General features: G+C 41.1%; 2 protein-coding genes across 2 annotated transcripts in view; one reads left to right on the top strand and one right to left on the bottom strand.

The window, feature by feature from the left end:
* Window positions 1–13,774, top strand: part of tmem208 (transmembrane protein 208) — a 381,758-nt gene that overhangs the window by 120,607 nt on the left and 247,377 nt on the right. The gene's annotated exons all lie outside the window — the stretch shown is intronic.
* The window catches only part of slc6a5 (solute carrier family 6 member 5), a 39,551-nt gene continuing 27,615 nt past the window's right edge, over window positions 1,839–13,774 (bottom strand). The window contains exons 8-16 of the mRNA XM_079555108.1: window positions 13,197–13,331; window positions 12,278–12,381; window positions 10,819–10,943; window positions 10,000–10,112; window positions 7,523–7,654; window positions 5,729–5,828; window positions 4,741–4,841; window positions 3,723–3,890; window positions 1,839–2,874 (exon numbers count right to left, since the gene is read on the bottom strand). Of these exons, the coding sequence (XP_079411234.1) occupies window positions 2,719–2,874; window positions 3,723–3,890; window positions 4,741–4,841; window positions 5,729–5,828; window positions 7,523–7,654; window positions 10,000–10,112; window positions 10,819–10,943; window positions 12,278–12,381; window positions 13,197–13,331 (1,134 nt within the window). The 3' untranslated portion in view covers window positions 1,839–2,718. The remainder of the gene's footprint in view (window positions 2,875–3,722; window positions 3,891–4,740; window positions 4,842–5,728; window positions 5,829–7,522; window positions 7,655–9,999; window positions 10,113–10,818; window positions 10,944–12,277; window positions 12,382–13,196; window positions 13,332–13,774) is intronic.

Below are 13,774 nucleotides of genomic sequence, written 5' to 3'. Positions count from 1 at the left end.
CAAACGACACGATTTAGGACAACAGAAGACAACACAACATGGACGCATTAGCATTGTTCGCATTGTTAGCACGTTTAGCTTGTTTTCCTGCTCTGGAGGCGACATATATTCAATGATACTGATATATTTTCTTAATGCGACATGAATCCATGGCTTAACAAAGTCACAGCACAGTCTAAGACATACGCTATCGGTAAAAACTCTTGAAAAAGCACTTTTTGTCAGACTAACTCTGGGTGAAACACGTTGCTACGGCTGGCTAGTGACGAACACAGACACAGATCGACGGGAGACATTTGTGCGGTTGGTCTAAAGGAGGGAAAGCACCCTAGGATTACGGTAAAGTGTTATACTCAATATATTTATATTAAATCATGGAAATACTGGGTTATTATTTTTACAAAAGGCGACAGCAGCTGAAGCACACAACGCGACGAGACAGACATGATAATAGACAAAAGATCCCAGTCTGGTGGGGTTTCTATGAAAGGTTTCTGCAAATGACGTTTTCCTTTTGGATATTTCACATGAAAATACCACATAATGGATAAAGACCAGCTGGCTCCTGCTCCATCTGACAAAGACACATCACTCTACAATTATCGTTACATTATGTACTTATGTACTTTATCTGCAAACATGCAATTATTTAGTTATTTTGTGTTTTTTGTTGTTGAAGCCAAAACAGTTATTTCTAGTTGGTTGACAGTGGTTTAATCTTTGGCACATAATAAATTAGAATATAGCTATATTAATAACGTTTCTCTCTCTTCACTGATATATAGTCTAAACTTGTGACGACCATGCCGTGTCCAGACCTGTTTCCCCCAGAGAGAGGCCCAGGTGTGGCGCTGACTTATGGTATTAAGACCAGTTTAGGTTCAAGCTATCTAAGTCTAAAATTAAATTGTTGATTTGCAGGATCCTGGTGAACTGGACTGCACAGGTTTGTGCTTCTTTTCTCATATTTGTCAAAGTCGTGACATATATGAGACGTAAAACTGAAGTTAGGATTCCAGTGGTGCCTTGTGGCATCCTTGGCCACCCCTTTCACATGCCCCTGGAGAACAATGGGCCTCACTCTGGAACGTTTTCTTGAGCTTGTGGAGCATGGAGGGTCAGATTCATGAAGCTTTCCTAAGAAGACAATCTCCTCTGGAAGGTTGATGACCTAAATTAAGCAACATGACTTCGATGCTGTGCTACGTTCCAGGTGACTTGTAACTTGTAAGTTTCTGACCTCCGACTTGGAAAAATGCCTTGGAGCTGCTCGAACTGGTAATTACAAAATGTGTGAGAGGTCCGAGTTCAGACACAGATGAAGACAGCAACAGCGCTCCCCTGTGGAGAAGTGAAGCTAATGATGAAACTGCCAAACGCTCTGAGGTTGTAAATTGTAATTTCCAAGTGGGAAAAAATCCCAATTACCAGTCGCCTGGAATGCAGCATATCACTCCCTTCATTATCATAACCACTCCCCTCATTATCATAACCACTCCCCTCATTATCATAACCCCTCCCCTCATTACCATGGCATTTACATCACATTGACTTCGTAAATACAAAGACATGGCTCTACACTTTATTATATGGCCGTGACAAGAACATTATCAGAGGCCAGAAGTACTCAGTTACTTTACATACTTTAAATTGCGTTACTTTTTGGTGTGATTGTAAGTTACTTGTGTAACATAATTTTGAAACAAATATACTCCACAATGAGTAAATCTGTCTGATTTTTATCAGTATGTTCCTGTTTTGTTGTATTTGTCCTATTACATCATATAATATAATTAGTTTGTATATTTAATTATTTGTAGAGACATGGTCATGGCTCATTTTGACTGTGATAATAATTAGTGAAGTTGCAGAATTTTGGTTGCGTAGGATCGTTTCCTGAATGAGGCCCATCGATATTAAGTTTACTATAAATAAAAACTAATTTTATTGAAGCCGCTTTGCAGAAACGTCGTACAGAAACTCATTCTTTCCTGGGACGACGCTACGTGTGGCAACTTTTCTGCACAAGCATTGGGCGGAACCTGTGCTACATGTCGTTCTATTTTCTTTATACGCAGATTCCAATAAGTCTAGACACAAAATGGCGGCACACACACACAGTTACGCACTCACAGACAGCTCACGGACTCTGCCGGGAGCAGCTACGGCGACTCCCAAATCGCAGGAGCAGTTTCTAGAGCCGTGTCGACTTTAGGTTTCTGTTTTTTTCGACACTTGTATATTTTCTTTCTCTTAAAAAGTCCCAGAAAAGGGTTCTGACGAAATGAAAACAGGAGTCAATAGAAGCTCCGGATCTAGCTCAAAAATATATCATGTAAATGCACAAGTCCTCCGGGGTCGAGAGGTTTCAGGGAGCAAATGTGAGAAGGGAGCAGCACGGGGAAGTCCAAACTTTCCTGGATATTTTGGGTGGCGTTTACTTGGCTTAAGAGTGCGGGAAACAAAGACATTAGGAGTGAAAGGACCGAGGATCAGGGAATCGCACATTACCAATAAAAGCTCAAAATATATCAATGGAGCAAAATGGAATTTGAAGATCAAACGTGGCGCTCCTCCTTTTCTCATCCAGGAAAGCAGGAATGGCGTTGAAAATCCCGCGGGGATGGGCGGGGCGTGGAGGTGGTGAGGGGGCAGGTGTCCTCGGCTGCCCCGGGTCGGCTGTGGGAGTCTGGGTGAGGACGGGGCGGTGAGGTGGTGCTACTGATAGGTCCCGAGCTGGAAGTCCTTCGGCGGCAGTTTCAGACCTAGAGAGTTGGTGCCCAGAGGGTCGATCATGTTTTTGTAGCGCTCTCCGCGGTGTTTCATCAAGAACGGACCCCAGTCGGGCTGAGGGGAGCACACCAGCTTCAGACGCTGCAGAGGAGAGAGGGGGGGGGTATTTTATTTAAAAAAAAAACTGCATTAGTTTTCAGTTCTTTGGAGATGAAGAAGTAACACAGTAATGTAACAACACTGCTATTTAGACTGAAAATGTCTTTGAATTCATAAATGGTCAGAAATAACTACGGAAAACAATAGAGTCACAGATCTATGATGTGTCCGCACGGGCGACGTCATTTATCAGAGACGTAAGGAGCAAAACAACTACAGCAGGAAGCGGCAGCGTGGGAATATTACAGTAGTTTAACCAACTTGGCGTCGCTTACAGACCTCTGATTTTCTATAAACATGTAACTACATTTGAATTTATTTAAAGGTATTATAAGAGATCTTTAATATGAAGCATATTAAAGCCTACTGTCTGTAGAAGACTTAAGCAACAGGAGCACATGGCTAATTATCCTGCATAAAGCGTGTACCAAAGCTCCGCTGTTGGATTGGATTCTGCAGAGTCTGGCTCTTCTGTAAAAGCTAAATGACGGCTCTGCAAAGTAACAAGGGTCGTTTCTCCGCCATTATTATGGTTTTAGCAGCTGCAGAGCGTCCTCAGTGAGTGTTCAAGCTGCAGATGTTAACGGTAGGAGCTTAGCGATAGCATTAGCAACGGTGCATGAAACCTGCAGATTCACGACCGCAGATTCACAACTGCTTTTTGGCAGTCACTGAATCCATCCGATCCATTACTCTCATACTGAAAATATTGAATCGGGGCATCCTTCGCTCTCAGCAGTGAAAAACTCCTTGTTGAACTTATTAAACACTTCTTTTAGAGGGAGTAATCAGTAGTTGGATTACTAGTCGAACACATTGAGGAAACGCACCTCGGCGAAGGAGCCGGGCGCCAGGTACATCTTGATGAGGAACATGATGGGGATCCAGATGACGGAGCAGATGACCATGAGCCAGCCCATGACCATGGACCAGTTGGGGTAGGTGTAGTCCTCGTACGTCATCACCTTCCACTGGTATAGACTCAGAAACAGGATTCCCTAAGGCGCACGGACAAAAATGTACTTTACACTCATTATTCTACTTGTAGACATTGTCTATGTCCCAATGTGCACTTCATTTATTATATAGTCACTCCTCGCCGTAGCAACCATTTGTGTTGTCACGTGACCTGCGGCGAAGAGAAGAGCTGTGTCCAAATGATGAGTCAGATCACTTTGATATAATGTGGGTTTGACTTGAATGAAGAAAACAGCTTCGATTATTTTTTTTTCGCCTGAGGGGGGCGCTATATATCATTTAGCAGCTCAAGCCAAAGGTCAGCGCTATCGTTAGCTGCTTTTCACCATGACCATTTATATTTAAAGGCATTATACCTGATTTTTTTTTATTGCAAAGGAACAACATAACTTTTGTCCTTTAGCCTCTCGTAAACTCAGACCTTTGTGGGAAAACAATGTGCATCTCATCATGAAACTTTTGTTTCCATTTTATGAACTTATAGGTGAGTTCTGTGACAGTGACCCTGAAAAGCGAAAAGTAGTGAAATGATAAACTTGTGCCGGTGAAGAATCTGGATGCTACAAATGTGTTTGGAAAGTTCAGAATGAGTTTGGACACTCCAATGTTAATGTAGTGGCTTCCTCTTTCATTGGTTTTAAGCAAATCATTTGGAGTGTACTACTTTTTATTCTCTGGACATTCAGGCGCAGGACAAAATGGAGTGACCACAATACAGCGTGCAAATACAATAAGGTAATATTTCGGAATAGTGAGGACAGAGATTATCTTTTGCTAAACATGAGGATGGTACTTATAAATGAAGTACATGTGTACACTAAACGTACTGTGAGTATGGTACTTATATATGAGTACATGTACTAAACGTACTGTGAGGATGGTGGGGGTGACGAAGGCCCAGCACACTCTCCAGAAACGATTGGGCTGAAATCCAATCATCATCTCGATGTCCTCACAAAACCTCTGCAGACCTGAAAACAGCCATTATATAAAAATATAATATCAATGACGAGGGAAAGACTCCTTCATTCAAATTAAGGGTGCATTATGGTGCATAAAGTTTTCTTTCTTTTTTCTTTTTTTCTTTCCCCAGTTCCATAATGCCCCTTTAAGTATTTATAAGGTGTTAATAGTCATTAGTAATCAATGTAAGATGCTTATTATATTATTACCAACTAATAGGGCATGAATAATGAGCTCATTCATTTAACCTGTAACCCTAAACAGATTACTAATGCTTATTAACACTTTATTAATACTTAAATAGCACCCCTTAATACTCAAGCACATATGAACCATATAGGCAGCAGCAACTCAAATGTAATCCTTTTTAATCACATTTTTATGGCCAAATGCCACAAATGCAGAAGAAAACGAGAAACAAGCATGTGGTCAATTTCAGCACAAACTGGAGCTAGATATGTTTTAGAGCAATGGTTCTCAAAGTGGGGGTCGCAGGATTTCTGACAGTGAATTTGATGCATTTGTGATTGAAAACAGCACATTTTAGTCAAATTACACCAAATATCAAAATACAGTATCCAAACTAACATCATTAAACCAGATTTGATATGTTTTGCACCTTAAATTATTACAAATCCTAATTACATTTTACAGAAGGGGGTCCAGAGTTGTTGGGTTGGGCTGAAAAGTTTGGGAACCCCTGTTCTAAACCATCATATTGGTCATTTTGATGAACTTTAAACTTTAAAGAAACTGGACCTAAACATGAACTTGAAAAAGAAGAACATAAAAAAAAGAGTTTGTGTCTGTGGAATGAGCCGTGGAGCAACAGCGCCCCCGGTGGACACTCGGCGCACTGCACATGTTTAGCTGAAGGGAGCTCCGCGGCGCTTACCGTAGAGGTAGCTGATTCCCACCAGCTCGAAGATGGCGATGATGACGAGGGAATATGACGCGGCGAAGGTGTCCACGAGCTGCAGCATGTACATCCCGTTCTGAAAACACACGGACATTAACAACCCCCGAGAGGAGCTCAAAGACCCGGGCACAGCATGAAACTGCCCAGTGCCGCGATGAAGGCCTGAAGTAGTTAGAGATTCTTTTAAACTAGGGCTTTGCAGTTAATCGAAATTCAATTGCGATTATTACACTACACAATTACCAAAATAAGATAATTGAGAAAAACATATCATTAAGGAGGCCCTCCCCTTGTCCATCCAAAGCACAGAACGTCCATCCTGCGTGGTTTGTGTGAATGTGACTGATGAACTGTTGCATTTGTCGCGGATCATTTTAATATGTGTATATTTCTCCCGTCTTTTCGCCGCTGCTGTCTCCCATGAAGGAAATGACCATATTTGGATTCCAGCGCCATCTCGTGCTACACGTGGATACCAAACATGTCAGTATTTGAGAAATCTAGCTATAAAACGTCAGAAAATATACATTGTCAAGGGAGAGTCTGAAACAAGAACTGTCCCAAAGTCCAGCGTCTTCTCTCTCAGCACATATGATCTAAGGTCACATGACAACAGTCCAAACAATGAAAGGACTTTCAGTCATAAGACCAATGTGGGGCCTTTCTGTGTGGAGTTTGTATGTTCTCCCTGAGTCTGCGTAGATTAGTGATAAAAAAAAACATGTGCAATAGGTGAATCCTCCAGCCAGGTGTTTCTGACCACCATCCTGGCTCCACATCTGGAGATGGGTCCCCACTCACGCTGGCAGTTCACTGCTCCTACAGGGTGCCCAGCGACATTGAGGACGGGTCAAATGCAGTGAGCAAATGTCTCTACAGAGATGAATAAAGTATAACTACAGGCAAAACTCAATTTTTTTCAGTTTTCAGTTTTTGGGCCAAATTGGTCTCTGAGCATACAAGCTTTCACCCAGAAACAGAAAATATACCTAATCTTCACAATAACATGTTTAAATATTGCGCTGATTCAATGTTCCCCCATAGACTTATATGGGAGAATGCAATTTCAAGGGCCTTTTTCTCAAAACACATTTTTCTGTCATTGTGGCGACACTATGTCCACGTCAGTAGGACCTAAAGACTTCAAATTTTCCTTGGACTGAACATTATTTGCACGATTTTTTCAGAGGGATTTTTTTACTATCTAATCCCTAAGCCCCATTTATTGAGTTTTGAATGTCAAAAAATAAGGCGAAAATTTAATTTTTACAAATTTTTCCACTAAAAAACAGTTTATTTTAAAACTAAACAAGAAATCCTAAATCCCCTCTGAGAAAGTCTTGGCAACTGATTTATCAATAAAATGAAACAATACATTTGAATGTAGCTCTATCCATTATTCAGATTTCATTGCCGAAAAAATGGGAAATTTGGGGCATTTTTAGGCATAAAACACCTTGTTCTTATATGAAAAGATAAAATAACAGAAAACTTGCTATGTATTTTTTTCTCACATTTACGCCAGTGATCGACAGCAACAGTTTCAAATTGATATCTGTAAATATAATTTTTTTCCCTATTCACCTGCAGTGTCTCGCCTTAACTTAACTAAACAATGAGGGAAAACGTTTGAACATTTCTTTCCTATTGAGTTGTATCTGCTTCACATTACGACATGACGTTCTAGAAAGTGGTGGACCTGTGTTTACTGTCCCAAAGCCAGGATTTTGGCGTGTGCAGCCTGATAGTGCGCCGTGATCTGGTCCGTACCTCAGTGATCATGGGGAAGCCCAGGATGAAGAAGGCGGCGCAGCAGACCAGCGTGAACAGAGGCTTGTGTTTGCGCAGGTATTTGGGAAACTCGTCGGACACTGACGTCACGATCGTCTCAATGGTGGCGAACTGGAAACAAACACAGTGAAGACATTAGAACTGCTGTTTATCTGCTCCAGGCTCCTCCCTCCCTCACCTGCTCCCTCCGCCATCGTATCTTAGCTTGAATGATTAGAATGGGTGGTGATTTTGAGCAGGGTCGTACTGGCTTATTGCAGATGGAACCTTTTTTGTTGTTCTTACTGCTCTTATTTCGCAACAGTCCAAACCTGCTCAAAACCAGCAGAAATGATCTTAGTTTCTAGCACATTTTTAAGCCATTTACTTAAAGGAATAGGCCACCGTTTTTACATACTGAGATATGTTCTTACCTAACCTTAGCCGAGTTAATATATCCCCGTCTGGTCTTTGTCCGTGCGCTCTGTCACGCAAACGGAGCACATACGCAGCCTCTCCCACATGTCACATAGCTCCAAAAAAGCTCACGATAGAAGCTACCAAGCTCTTCCACTTGTTCCCTATTTAAATAAAGTTACGTGAAGTGTTTTCATGCGAAGTATATTTACACAGAAATGTAGCATGTCGATTTTATAAGCAGGTAAAAAGGGGGACTATATTGTGAGGCGTAATGATACGAGGAGCACAACGTCCGTGCAGTAACTCCTAAAGGTTATTGACGGAAGTGAGCGGGGGAAGTCTTTAGGAGTTACTGCGCGGACATTGTGCTCCTGTATCATTACGCCTCACAATATAGTCCCCCTTTTTACCTGCTTATAAAATCGACATGTTACATTTCTGTGTAAATATACTTCGCATGAAAACACTTCACGTAACTTTATTTAAGTAGGGAACACGTGGAAGAGCTTGGTAGCTTCTATCGTGAGCTTTTTTGGAGCTATATGACATGTGGGAGAGGCTCCGTTTGCGTGACAGAGCGCACGGACAAAGACCAGACGGGGATATATTAACTCGACTAAGGTTAGGTAAGAACATATCACAGTATGTAAAAACGGTGGCCTATTCCTTTAATGTGCATAAGACCTTTCATAATTATGATTTTAGTTAAATGGATAACATCTGTAAGTAATAATCACAGAATGAACATTCACATGTTATTAATGTTTGAATACGAGCGATCGCTGTTAGTGTTTACTTCCGCAATTTTGGCCGGATGTTTTGGTGAATGGTCGGCAACAGCTGATGCATCCAGGCCTCTAACTCGGTTTTATAAAATGATCGATCTGTTACAGCGCAAGAGAAGCAATGCCCTGTTTATGGACATTGTTTTTGCCAATCATAGGATTCTTATCATTTGTTTAAACCATAAAATCCAACCACGGCCCCCGGATGTGACGACATCACGATCGCTCGTATTGTATCAACATTTGTTATGTAAGTATGTAACCTCAACTTTTAAATAGTTTTATGTTTTGCAAAACTAGCTTTGCAGCTAAAACTGACACATTTACAGAAATGTTCATTAATGTGTACTGTCCCTGTCAAATAAACTAATAAATAAATACGTACATGAATAAATAATCATAGTTTAATTTTAGTGAAGCAGCAATTTAATGAAGATAAATAAAAAGGTAGACAGTTAGCAAGTAGGCTAGTCCGGGAGACTTTTCAGAGTCTGTTAGCCGGCCCAAAGTATTTTTCCTACAGCAGTTAGCATTAGCCATCAAACAATGCAAATTATGAGCAATCCGGATTCTTTTCAGCTGTTGTTAACCCATCGACAATGATATCTAAATCAGAAATTCCTATATTACTTGTTGAAAGATTAAAAGACAAAAAATAAATAAATAAGTAAATTAAAATAAATAATAATAATAATAATAATAATAATAATAATAATAATAATAATAATAATAATAATAATAATAATAATAATAATAATAATAAATAAATAAATACATTGTTTATATATATATATATATATAGTATATGTGTATATTGAATCCTGACTGTACCACAGAGACGGTATGGCCGTTAGCATGAGTCATTATGATAAATTGAGATGCTTTTAGACTGTGATTCCCCATCACCAAATATTTCTACAGTTCTGGCTCATTTACACCTGGCCCAAACACGTCCCAACTTCCGGCCGTTTACACTTGTTTGAGGCATTCCCTAAACTCAGAACACAGGGGCCAGTGATGTTTCCTATTTATGAACGTGTCGTGGATCTGGTGCAGTTCTCTGACACTGCTTTCTTAAGTACTGATTTTAAGAAGTTTTTAAAAAAAGATGTTCATGACTGAGGCGCGTTGTTCTGCTCCTGCACACTGTCCATGGTGCTGACGCCTCCACATACACTGTAGCTACAGTGGATTTGACAGATGATTTGTGTGAGTCCTTTCAGGATTTCTGTGCCGTGCAGCTGCTCGTATATGTTTGCGTAGTGTTTATACCATAGTGTCCAGTCCGAGTGTGAGGAGCATGAGGAAGAAGATGATGGCCCAGAATGGAGACAGCGGCAGGCGGGTCAGGGCCTCAGGGTAGACCACGAACGCGATGCCAGGACCTAGATGAGAACACAGTCACTTCTGTGTTTGTGGCACTCAGAGGGTTAAACATTCATGTAAAAGCACAGAGCAGGGGGTGTTCTATCAAGCTGGTTTAGACAATTAGCCAGGTAAGTAAACCCGGGTTCTGTCTTATCACAAAGCTGGATCTCTTTTGTAACATTCCTGCTCTGGACCAGGTTAAACGATGAAAGAAGACGGCTTTTTGACCAATCAGTGGAGAGGATCCTCTGCTCCTTCATGCAAACTCATAGATGTGCAGAGGAGAAAAGGTGGAAGGGCTCACGTGAAATTACGAGTGTCACACTAAAGTAAAGATATGATAACATTTCTTTTCTTATTGGGTGAGTGTCTTTACGCACTGTTTGGGTCATGGCGGTGTTCGAATATTTCCGTCATGAGTTCAGTGGGTTTGGGATATTCAGATGAACCGTCTTTGGCTGTGACTCCGCCTGTTCCTCACAGAGTTTCACAGAACTTATCCAGGATCAGTCCAACTAGCTTCGTAGGGCACTTAAATGATGTGTCAGCGTACACTTCCAAACTATTCTGTTCACTAATTTCACTCATTTTATTCATTCCTGTTTGGGGAAATCCAAGTGTCCAGCAGCATACAGTGCGTCATCCATACAAGCACTCTCAATACAACACAGACATCAGTAAGTTTACCCCAGAGGTTATGTTTTGCTGAAAACCCGGCGTTACCTTCGTCAGCGACCTGCTCGATGGGCACTTTGAGCTCGTGAGCCATGAAGCCTATGACGCTGAAGATCACGAAGCCGGCGAAGATACTGGTGGCACTGTTTGTACACGTCACGATGATGGTGTCTCTGAGGGGCAGAGGACAAATCAAACTGAGGCAAACAGGGAGGAATACAAGAACAATCCAGAATCCAGTTTGAAACTTTTCCCATCGATCACATACATCCTGACTGTTTACGTGGATGTAACTAACTGTTCTGATCTGGGGCTGCAGCCGGACAGGTTTATGTTCAGCAACACTTTGAGACGACCTGAACTTCCTGAATGACCAGCTCATCCCATCAGTGGATTTCCTCTTCCATGATGGCACGGGCATATTCCAAGATGACAAAGCCAGGATTCATGGTCCTCACATTGTGAAAGAGTGGTTCAGGGAGTCCAGATCTCAGCCACATTGAGAACCTTTAGGATGTGCTGGAGAAGGCTTTGCACAGTGGTCACACTCTCTCATCATCAACACAAGATCCAACACTGGATCTTTGGACGTTGCAGAGGTTTATTGAAGCACAGAGAATGTGCTGGAATCAGAGCTAAAGGCTTAGTTCGCTGAGCTTTTGGTCAGCCAGTGCATAAGAAAAATAATGCATGGCAAGTTTCCTTGTAAGGCAAAAATAATAATAAACATTTTAAAATGGGAAAGACCAGGTTTAAAGTTCTAGGTTTATTTTTCTGTAGCTCAGTGTCCAATCAGCAAACAGTACGAGCCAGTGTTAATTTTGTCGACTAAAATATTTAGTGTTAATTTTAGTCAAAGTGATATTTTTGACGACTAAAATTGGACTAAAACTATGACTAAAATGTTCAGATGTTTTAGTCGACTAAAGTAAGACTAAATAAAAATGAAAAGGAGAGACTAAAATCATCCAAACTTCTATTGACAGTCTGAAAGAACCTCATATCATTTAAATTCACAGCCAAATGAACAGGTTTGTGCTTTATTCATGTGGAGCAGCTCCATGAAGTCGAGGACCTGGATTAAATATGATTATGATGAATATTTTAAATGCAAAGTCGACTAAATTAGTCTTAAATTTAGTCGACTAAATTGACATGCAATTTTCGTCGACTAAAACTAGACTAACATTGAAAAGCTTTTTTTGACTAAATCTCGACTAAAATTAAATTACATTTTAGTCAAAAGACTAAGACTAAAACTAAATTAAAATATGTTGTCAAAATTAACACTGGTACGAGCTCCAGATCCTACTTCAAACCATTAAAAAGTCCCAGTCAGGGCAGCCTCTGGTCGTTACAGCACTCCGGGGGTTCTTAGCTTTCAAATGTCCGCACAAACTTGTGCTTGTGTTTACGTGTGGCTTTGACCAAACCAAGTTCAGCTGTTTTAACTGTATGTGGGAAACCTGACCCTGTGACAGCTGTGACTGGCCTGTTCACTGCTCACCTGTAGCAGTTGTTGTGGAACTTGTTGTAAGACGACAGAGTGATGAGTCCTCCCCAGGCCGCGGACAGAGAGAAGAAGATCTGCGTCGCCGCGTCTTTCCAAACCTGACCACACACACAAACACACATCTCACCACATATACAGCTTGAGCCAGTATGATGATAATGTTATCCTCTAACCGTGCTGATGTAAGACGAAATTAACAATCAACAAATCATTCAATCTGTTTTTTAATGTGTAGATTACACATAGGTTATAGAGCAGGGGTGCCCAAAGTGAAGTCAATTCGGTTGGCCCGCCAGAGAGTGATCTACTTTTGCGCCGCATCTGGTTAATACGAACTCTCTCCCATTCATTCTCAATGGCACATATAGATGCAGTACACTTTTTGGCCACCAACGTCAAATTGGGGGCGCTGTTTCACTCCTTTCGCAAAGTTAAGGAAACACTGTTCTGGAGTCTTGGTGTTTGTCAGTCATAGAGCGTCGCAACCTCACAACTTCCCAACTTTTTCCAAATTTTATTGCAAAGGTCATTGACATATATGACTTATAAATGAATTTATGCTGAACTGACACTTTGAAATTGGTCTAATATGGCATTTTCTTTGACTTAAAGAAATGAATGAGGTAAAGTCACTGTAGGTAGTGCAGGTACAGGTGGTGTTGTTGCACTATGTTGCTACAATAATTGATTTTGTTCTACTAAAACTTGGCTTTTGTAGCATACTATTTGCATAGATAGAATTAAATGCAAATGTATACCAAAAAAAGAAAATAAAGTAAGTATTTTTATTTGCAGTTATATGTGTCTCACGCTGACATCGCCGTGATTGGCCCGCGACCTTTAGGCACTTTTTCATTTTGGCCCTCGGAGACAAAAGGTTTGTGCACCCCTGTTATAGAGTATTCTGAGTTACCTTGGCATCGCTGAGCTTCTCCCACTTGGGCGTGATGAAGTAGAGGATTCCGTCGCCCGCTCCAGGCAGAGTGACCCCTCTGACCAACAGGATGACCAGCACCACGTACGGAAACGTGGCCGTGAAGTACACCACCTACAGCAAAGGCGGAAAACACTTTGTTATGAACCATCTGGTAATGCTAGACATTATCACCCAGACGTGTGCACATCTTAAAGGTGCATTATACAACTTTTTATGCAGAAAAAAAAGTTGATATTTGTTTGTATTTGACCTAGTGATGCAGTGGTTGTATGAGTGGTCAGCATGGAGCCTTTACTTTCCATTACCGTGGTCTCTACAAGGCTCCAAGATCACTTGTTTTGTAGGTTTTCTGATGAGAATCAGCAGTGAAAACCTTCAAACAATTGATCCTAGAGTGTCCTAAAACACACTGTGATGGAAAGTAAAGGTGCCATGCTGACCACTCATACAGGCGCAAGGTCAAATAGCCACAAATATCAGCTTTCTTTTATGCATAAAAAGTTGTATAATGTATCTTTAAACCAAGAATCGTTCACAAGCTCCTGTTGACATCA

The sequence above is a fragment of the Gobius niger genome, assembly GCF_951799975.1.
Source record: "Gobius niger genome assembly, chromosome: 4".
Taxonomy (NCBI): domain Eukaryota; kingdom Metazoa; phylum Chordata; class Actinopteri; order Gobiiformes; family Gobiidae; genus Gobius; species Gobius niger.
Note: the sequence above shows the minus strand (reverse complement) of the source record. Positions and strands in the feature narration are given on the sequence as shown.